The sequence below is a fragment of the Colobus angolensis genome, unplaced genomic scaffold, assembly GCF_000951035.1.
Source record: "Colobus angolensis palliatus isolate OR3802 unplaced genomic scaffold, Cang.pa_1.0 Scaffold1, whole genome shotgun sequence".
NCBI classification, from domain to species: domain Eukaryota; kingdom Metazoa; phylum Chordata; class Mammalia; order Primates; family Cercopithecidae; genus Colobus; species Colobus angolensis.
In genome coordinates, this window is record NW_012110918.1 from 18,485,706 (window position 1) to 18,495,375 (window position 9,670).

General features: G+C 51.8%; 1 protein-coding gene across 1 annotated transcript in view; it reads right to left on the bottom strand.

Annotated features, from left to right (window-relative positions):
* CCDC57 (coiled-coil domain containing 57) overlaps positions 1–9,670 on the bottom strand; it is a 142,921-nt gene that overhangs the window by 17,951 nt on the left and 115,300 nt on the right. Inside the window, exons 17-18 of the mRNA XM_011926598.1 lie at positions 8,872–9,068; positions 8,077–8,293 (exon numbers count right to left, since the gene is read on the bottom strand). Coding sequence (XP_011781988.1) covers positions 8,077–8,293; positions 8,872–9,068 — 414 coding nt within the window. The remainder of the gene's footprint in view (positions 1–8,076; positions 8,294–8,871; positions 9,069–9,670) is intronic.

Genomic DNA, 9,670 nt, shown 5'->3' on the forward strand with positions numbered 1-9,670 from the left:
GGGGGTGGGGGTGGGAGTGGTGAGAAATTATGTCTGTATTTTGATTAGAATGACACTACAGATTACTTTACTTTGGAGAAAACTGCTGCCTTTGTACGTTTAATGCTTCCATCCAGGAAGTCTCTATTTTTCAAGCCTCACATTTTTTTTGGATAATGCTTGGTAGTTTCTCTAGTCTATCAAACATTTTCTGAGACTCCTAGGTTTTGTAGACTCAGGGCCTCCCATGCTCCCATTTCTCCCGGTTATCTCCCTGTAAACGGAAGGGACAGGAATCAAGGACCATGCCCCTGCATCTGTGGTGCCCCCACCCCTGTGCACCTGTGGGTACCCCACCTGCAGACCATGCCCCTGCCTTCAGAGACATTCTGAAGCAGACCAGTGGAATTCAGTTTAGGAAGCAAAATGGCATGGCCTGAGGCTGGTGCGGGAAGGAAGGAAGCTGGATGGGGGGACAGGTCTCCTGTGCAGGTTTTGGAGGAGGCAGGTGCTGGGCAAACAAGAAGGGTGCCTGCAGGTGCTGCAGGGTCTGCAGGTGGGGTACCCACAGGTGCACCGGGGGTTGGGAGGCACCCACAGGTGCAGGCAGGCTGGAGCTGTAGTGCAGGTGGCTGGGGGAAGAAGGGAGGGAGATGAGGTTGGATGTGCTGGGCCCCATCAGTCTGTGTGGAGACCTATCTGAGGCTGTCATAAAAACGCAGGTGAGAGGAGGCTAGGCTTGGAGGTGGGTCCTCCAAAGAGCCGCATCCAGGGTGTATGGGGGAGCCCCAACTCCAGGCAGCTGTTCCAGCCTCAGAGGTAGGCCATGCCCTGGGATGGGGTAACTGCTGGGTCTGGATAGGTTGGCAAAGGAGGGCTGTGGACATGAGCAGGAGGGTGGCTCGGGGCCCGTCCCAGGCCCAAGAGGAGTGTGGCTGTTCAACACAGCTGCGTGACATTGTGACTAAACACCATGTCCGACAATAGTCGTTCATGTCATTAATTTAGATGCTACTAAATTGTTAACTATTTCAGTATCATTTCATTATTATGATTATTATTATTTTGCAGAGATGAGGTCTTGCTATGTTGCCCAGGCTGGTCTTGAACTCCTGGGCTCAAGTGATCCACCCACCTTAGCCTCCCAAAGTGCTGGGTTTACAGGCTGAGCTACTGTGCCTGGCAACATTATTACTTTAAACTCTAATTGTGACTGTGTAGTGTGCACACTCTGTTACCCACAATGTGCGGAACATGTTTAAAAAAGAGGAGGACACTTCCTCTCGATTTCTAGAATGGAGCTCGCAGACTGCGTGTCTGGGGAGCGACTCCTGAGCTGCACTCCGTCCTAGTGTCAGTGCACTGGAGGGCCCAGTGTCGCAGCTTAACCAGAAACCTGGTGCCCTTAGGTGGTACCCCTTACTTCACTGATGCAGTTTCCAAGGTTTGAAGGAAAGTATTCTTACACCAAGTAAAAATATCACACAGATAATTCAGTTAAGCACGCTCAAATATTCAAAACACAAGGACAGCATCAAGATACTTCGCAGATCATTAAACAACTCAACCGCATTACCTACTTCAGTCTTTTCCTAAATCCTTCACAGGGTGAATCAAAAGCCCCCTGGACTTATGCTGAAGTGTATCTTGCCTGCTTGCTTTTAATTGCAACACCGCTGCTAAGAAATACCAGCCATTGCCAGGCATGGTGGCTCCCGCCTGTAATCCCAGCTACCCAGGAGGCTGGGACAGGAGGATTGCTTGAGGCCAGGAGTTCTAGCCCAGTCTGTGCAACATAGAGAGACCCTGTCTCTACAATAAATAATAAAGAAAAAATAAATACCAGCCATCCCGTCTCAGCCTAGGGAGGCAGGGGCACAGCAGGGCCTGCATCTGGCCACCCCTCCTCTACCTGTTGAGGCCCCCAGTGCTTCCCCAGCTTTCCTGCCAAGAGGCCCCAGTGCTACTGAGCTGCAGGCACCAGGCTCTCAGGGACATGGCCTCACTCATGGGGCTTAGGGTTTAAGACTCTGTTAAGACAGTCTCCTGGAGCTGGGTCACAGGGAGGCAACAAGACCCCCATAGCCAGGAGATGGACAGCAGGTCTGCTGAGGGCTCTGGGCAGCTTCTCCCTCTCTGATTAAAAGAAAAAAGATCAGGAGAGAGAGGCTTTTCACCTTGGCCTTCTGAGGGGATGGTGGGAGTGTCTGCAGCACTGAGGAGCCATTAGGAGAAAAGAGAATTCCAGAGGGGCCACCTGAGGCCCGTTTACCTGGGACTGCGGGCTCCAATAAGCTCCTGTGCCTCAGTCAGCGAGTCCTGCCACAGGGCCGCGCACGCTGCCTGCTGAGACCACTTTGGGTGCTCGGGATACGGACCCCGCAGTTACCTCCTTATTTTAGTAAAGGGTGTCATTTTCCACAGTTGTCACGAGGAGATAAAGGCTGGGAAGCTCTGGTTCACATCACTTTCGTATCCTGTCCTGTGACTTGTAGCTAAAAGCATCTTACCTGATCCATACCAGCCCGGCTTCCCTCCCAGGCCACCCACGCTCTGAGCCTCGGCGGACGTGTGCCGCTGTGTCAGCAACGCTCCTTCCTGCAGCACGGCCTCTGCCCCAGGTGACTCCTGCAGTCACCAGCTCCCTGGTCTCACGGAGAGCTTGGTGGCCCTCTTCACTCTCTGCCAGATCTGCTTCCTGAGGTGCCAACCCACCATTTTACAACCCGCTTTCTCAAACCTCCTACACCGCTCCTTCCTTCTTCAGAGGCTGTGGCCAGCGTCAGGCTCTCAGCCTGGATGCTGAGCATGTAAGAGGAAATGAAAGGAATCTGCCAAAACCTTTTCCCACCACCAGGCCAGCTGCTGGGGCCAGGGACAGCCTCTGGGGCCTGTGCACTCCTGCACGATGGAGGCTGCCCTGGCCCCTGCTTCAGACCCTTTGCAAGGGTGTGTGTCCAGCAAGCGGCTCCGAAGCCGGAGCGAGCACCTCCCTCAGGTCCAGGGCAGGTGCTTGTGGCGCTCTGGGACTCGGAGGGCGGGTGCTTGTGGCCGCTCTAGGCCTGGGTTCCTCAGCTGAGACGCACGTCCATCGCACCTGCAGCCACTGCCTGCCCGGCTGCCTGCTATGTGGACAGAGCCCTTGGTCTCTGACCCAGGAGCCTCCTGTCTCCTGCCAGGCCGGCTTGTCAGCGTGCAGACTGGGTAAGTGCACAGCGCTGGCTGCCATCAACCTCCTGGCTTCGGTACCCATCTCTGCCTCTGCCCTATTAAGGGCCAGCCCTGCACACGGGCACTGAACTCCTTCCGCTGCCTCCTCCAGGACTTCTCTCCCGAGTCATCCCATTTCCCACTGCCTGCTGGCAGGCTTTACATGACAGCTTGTGAGCCTCTCCTCTTGACTCCACATTTTCACAAATATGGCCTCGTTTCACTGCTGCTTTTCAGAGCAAAGTTTCTTGGATATGTTGTCCATCCCATCCTCTCCTCAAGCCAGCAAGGATTGAATGACAATTCTACTACTCCCCCAAGACCACACTTAAGACCACCAGTGACATTCACCTTGCAAAAAGGCCAGGGCTGCTCCTCTGTCCTGACCTAACTGGACCTACCTGCAGCGTTCCACTGCACGGTTTAACCACTCCTTCCCTAGTTATAACTTTTTTTTTTTTTTTTTTTTTTTAGAGACAGGGTCTTGCTCTCTCACTCAGGCTGGAGTGCAGTGTGTAATCACAGCTCACTGCAGCCTTGAACTCCTGGGCTCAAGTGATCCTCCTGCCTCAGCCTCCCAAAGTGCTGGGATTACAGGCATGAGCCACTGCGCCTGGCCCTTTTTTTTTCCTTCAGATGATGTCTCACTATATTGCCCAGGCTGGTCTGGAACCTCTGGGTTCAAGTGATCTTCCCACTTTAGCCTCCCAAAATGCTGTAATTACAGGTGTGGGCTACTGCTCCCGGCCTATAGCAATTTTCATGTCAGACAAAATCGGTTTTTTGGTGAAATAAAACATGAGGGGTTATAAGGGATGTTACATACTGGTAAAGGGAAGAAAAGATCAAGAAGGCAAAAACCCTAAACATATATGCACCTAACAATGGACCTCAAAACACATAAAGCAACAATTGACAAAAACAGATAAATTGATAATTGTAGTTTAAGAACTAATATTTTCCTCTCAGAAGAATTAACATCACAGTAATTTAATTCTCTGACCAGAATGTAAAAATATTAGAAATCAGTAACAGACAAAAAAATAAAATTCCACAAATCTAGAAGCTTAAGGAACAATTCCATTTAAGTTAAAGCAAAATGAGTTGAATTTAAGTCCTGCTAGGGAAGGACGAGGGAACCATGGGGATGCCAAGATTTAGGAGACACGGTAAAAGCAAAGCAGCGTTTGGGGGAATATGCATTTCTTCGACTGCACTGATCAGAAAACAAGACAGATTTCAGACTTGAAGAAGGCATCACGAAGCTAGCACTCCTCCACTATCCTTGTAAACCATCCAAAAGCAAAAAAAAAAAAAAAAGTACTAACAATGAAAAGCAAAAATGCAAACTTCATTTTCATTAAAACTAAGAGCTAGAAAAGGTGATGGGTGGAGCGGGGGCTACCAAAGGCTGCAGGAATTTGGCAAGGGCTGTGTCAAAGACATACAGATGCCTCGTTAAAGACCCCAGAAAGAGCAGGGAGAGGGCACTTCTCAAGGGCGAGGGCATGCCCTGAGGGTAGGACCTAATTCTTTGTTTCAGGAGTAGGAACATGGGCTGGCAGCAAGTGCTTCCCTGACCTTGTTCTGTTCCTGGAAGAGAGGAGGGAGAGTGAACCAGGAACAGAACAGGCCGTATCTGCAAAGTGCAGTATATGTGGGGAAAGGGAAGCGAGAAGCTATATCAGCTGTTAAAGCCAGACAGGTGCAGACTTGTACTTAAAGCTAAAATCAACAACAAAACTCTGCTAGATTGGAAAATGGCTCTGGCTTCGTTTTCCATACAAACTTTTTCAAATAGCTAGTCGAGTAAAAATTTACCTGTTTTAAAGATGAGGCCAGGCACAGTGGCTCATGCCCGTAATACCAGCACTTTGAGAGGGTAACGTGAGAGGATCGCGATCGCTTGAGCCCAGGAGTTCGAGACCAGCCTGGGCAACATAGCGAGACCTTGTCTCTACAAAAAACTAAAACAATCTTAGCTGAGCATGGTGGTGTGTGCCTGTGGTCCCAGCTACTTGGGAGGCTGAGGTGGGAGAATCGCTGGAGTCTAAGAGATCGAGGCTGCAGTGAGCCGAGATTGCGGCACTGCACTCCAGCCTGGGTGACAGAATGAGACACTGTCTCTAAAAAGAAAAATAAAAAACAATGAGGGGGGAGCCAAGAAACAAAAGTGCTCCAAGAGGAAAGGAGAAAGGAAACAAGTAAACTAATGAACACGAACAGTCTCCAGAAGAACTTTCCATTGAGCTGATGAAAATTCGGACAATATGTTTTGTTGTAAATTAAAAATGCAAGGAGGCAGTGCCCCTAAGAATCCTGAGCACAAAGGAGAGCCATGGAGTGCAGGTGGGAGGGTCAGGAAGACAGAGCGGGACGCACCACAGTCGTGATGCCGGAACTGAAGCACACAGGGAGCAGAAGCCAGCCACACAACCCCATTCCTTCCTAAGGCAGAAGGGAAAATACATCAATCCCAAGAACACTTACAATAGCGTTTGTGGGGAGGGGCTGGCGGAACCAGACTCAGACAAGCCAAGCCTAAAAATTATACAAAAATAGGCTGGGCATGGTGACTCACACCTGCAATCTCAGCACTTTGGGAGGCTGAGGCAGGATGATCGCTTGAGTCCAGGAATTTGAGATCAGCTTGGGCAACATAGGGAGACACCATCTCTACTAAATTTTTTTTTTTTTTTTTTGAGGCAGTCTCATTCCCTCACCCAGACTGGAAAGAGGTGGTGCAATCTCAGCTCCCTGCAACCTCCACCTCCCAGGTTCAAGCGATTCTCATGCCTCAGCTCCCCCAGGTAGCTGGGATTACAGGCATGCACCACCAGGCCCAGCGAATTTTTGTATTTTTAGTAGAGACAGGGTTTCACCATATTGGCCAGGCTGGTCTCGAACTCCTGACCTCAACTGATCCACCTGCCTCAGCCTCCCAAAGTGCTGGGATTACAGGCGCAAGCCGCTGCCTCCAGCCCTCTCTCTACTAAATTTAAAAAGAAAGAAAAAAGAAAAAACAAATACATGCAAATAACCAAGAAAATTCTGAGAGAGAAGGGTAAAGAGGAGATCCTAGATCAGCCAGACAGGTAAAAGGACCAGGAAGTGACACTGATTCTGACCCGATGGAACTGCCTGTGAACAGACTGAGAGCGGCTGAATGAACCGTCTGGATACAGCCCCAAATGCACATGGAACATTTATCATCATAACAAAGGCGGGAGTCCAAATACGCAGGAAGCATGAGCAATGGAAAACTGGGAGCCATTGCCATTGGAGGTTAATAAGAAGGGGTTCTGGCCGGGCGCGGTGGCTCACTCCTGTAATCCCAGCACTCTGGGAGGCTGAGGTGGGCGGATCACAAGGTCAGGAGTTTGAGACCAGCCAGGCCAACATGGTGAAACCCCATCTCTACTAAAAATACAAAATTAGCCTGGAGTGGTGGCGGGTGCCTGTAGCTCCAGCTACTTGGGAGGCTGAGGCAGGAGAATCACTTGAACCTGGGAGGCGGAGGTAGCAGTGAGCCGAGATCGTACCATTGCACTCCAGCCTGGGCAACAAGAGCAAAACTCTGTCTCAAAGGAAAAAAAAACAAACAAACCAGAAAAGATAAAAAACAAGGACATTAAATTACATAAAAATAAAAAATGTGAACATAAAAAAACACCACACGAAACATTTAAAAACATGAAGAACTGGGAGAAAATATTTGCACTGCTGTCACCGAAAAGTCTGAATTTCTCTCACATATAACGAGCTGCTACAAATCAGTAAGACAGACGACAATCTAATATACAAAGGGGCAGAGAACTGAAGAACAGGAAAAGGAAGTAACTCCTAAACACACATGAAGAGGCACGACCTCCTAACAGAGGCGCTGATTCCAATCCTGCCTGCCACCAGCAAAAGCTCCGTGAGGCTCCATGACTCTCAGACGCTGCTGCTGGGAGCAGCCTCAGGGTGGGCAGTGGAGGCTGAGGCGATGGTGTCCCCCACACGTGGTGTGCAGGCAGCCTCGACTAAGCAAGCCGGGGCACTTACACGTGTATTTTCACACACTGCAGCCTGTAAGGTTTCTATTCTAACAGTATCTGTGATGGCAAAGGACTGGAAATAGCCTACAATGCGCATGAAGGAGAGAATGCTTAAACGAATGCGGCACACCCTCATGATGGAAGACAGAAGCTGCAAGGTAAGAAGGGGACGCCCTCCACACAGGCACACAGGACGGACACACGCTCCCGCCCCAACACATCGCATGTCCCACCACTCTAGCTGCTTTGAAGCAGCATCTGTCTCTCTCCACCCTTCTCGCTACGTCATGGACCCATGCAGTCCCCACAAGGTGCACCCTTCAAATAGACCTTCCTGAAAACTTCCTGAGACCACTTGCAGGAGCTGGCACTGTGACCTGCTGAGTTTACCAGGCCTATGACTTAGGTGCACAGCAGAGTCTCAGGGCGACGATGTCTGTGCAGCAAAGCAGGATGAGGACAAGGATGCGGCGTGACACTTGTCTGGCCCCCGAGGCTGAGCATCACTGGGGTTAGCCTGGCTCTTCCCCGGGAGCCGGGCTGTCTAAAGTGTACCAGTGCCTGCGCGTCTCACCTGGGTTCCCTTCTACGTCAGCATGCACCCTGGTGGACAGTGCCGCGCTAGGAGGTGGCATGGTTTCTGCCCTTCAGGGCTTTGCGCCATAACCCGGGAAACACTCAGGCGCCAAATGAGAGGTAAGGAGACTCCATGCATTACTCAACCAAAGTGCAGGGATTTCAGGGTGTGGGAGGCATGCAGGGTGCTGACTCTGCACATGCCCCTCGGAGAGGGTGGCCCCCACCAGCTGTCAGCTGTGGGCAGCTCCTGGGGAGGGCAGTCTCCTACCTGGAGTTGAGTCACCCTGGGAGGTGAGGCCAGAAGGGCTGGATCCCAGGTCTAGCAACCTCCAAGTGTCCTGGAGGGCGCCACTGGCAAGGGAGGAGGAGCTGTGGGATTGGCGGCCATGCTCCTCAGGGCGCTTGGGAGCCTGGGGTGGCTTTGGGGACCTGTCTTCTTTCTGCTGAGGTGATTTACCGGTCACCATGTGGTTGCTGTGTTGTGTCTAGAAAAGACATCATCGTCTTGAAAGCCACCCTCTCCAACCCGGAGGAAGCCACAGGACTCCCCCCACCCACTCCCCGGGGAGCAGTAAGGAGACAGTGGGCCTGGCTCAAAGGCCCAGGCAGATGCTCCCAGGACCACCCAGGAGAGGCAGCTGCAGACAGGGGTGCATCTGGGGAGTGAGTCTCAGCGCTGGGAACACTGAGTGTGAGCAGGGCCTGAATCTCAGTGCTCAGCTCAACAAACGACAAAACACGTCTAGGGCAGAGGCTGTCCCATTTAGACGGGGAATGAGCTGAAATGCAGGGCAGATACCCTGAGGGGCACAGCAAGGAAGGGCCAGCGTGGGCCCCATGTGCTTTAGGGGTCCTGGGGCCCTCCCAACACCCTTACCACCCTTGCGGGACCACCTGGCAAATGCTCTGCAGCTCACCCTGCCATTGCGAGCAGCCCCTGGCGATGGCACAAAGGCAGGTGCAGAGCGAAGGACCCGCCGAGAGGCCCAGAGGGCCCAGACCCCAGCTTCCCCGCCGGCCACACCCCACGCAGCCGCACTGACACAGGCACCACCTCTCTCACCTTCGGGCCTCGCAGGGCATCAAATCTGCTGCCCACCTGTGCTGGGCGGGGCCGGTGCTTTCCCAGATGTCCAGAAGGACACTCATCCTTGGCACTCTTGGCGTTCTGCCGTGGGGATGTAAACGAGAGGACTCTGGTATCCACATCCACTGGTGGTGTGCGTCCGTGAGTCTTCCCACCAGACCAGGAAGGAATGCCTTCCCACATTTCTGGTATTAAAGACTCACATCTTTAATACAGGTGCGAGGCACTGGGCCCAAACATTGGCCGCATTTTTTTAAAAGAAAAATAAATTTAGGCCGGGTGTGTTAGCTCATGCCTGTAATCCCAGCACTTTGGGAGGCTGAGATAGGTGGATTACTTGAGGTAGGAGTTCGAGACCAGCTTGGTCAATACGATAAAACCTTGTCTCTACAAAAATACAAAAATTAACTGTGTGTGGTGGTGTGTGCCTGTAATCCTAGCTGCTCAGAAGGCTGAGGCAAGAGAATCGCTTGAACCCGGGAGGCAGAGGTTGCAGTGAGTCAAGACCATACCACTACACTCTAGCCTGGGTGACAAAGTGAGACTCCATCTCATAATGAATAAATAAATAAAATAAATACAGGCCAGGCCTGGTAGCTCACGCCTGTAATCCCAGCATTTGGGAGGCAGAGGTGGGCAAATTGCTTCAGTCTAGGAGTTCGAGACCAGCCTGAGTGACACAGTGAAACCCTGTCTCTATTTAAAAAAAAAATTAGGCCGGGCGCGGTGGCTCAAGCCTGTAATCCCAGCACTTTGGGAGGCCGAGGCGGGCGGA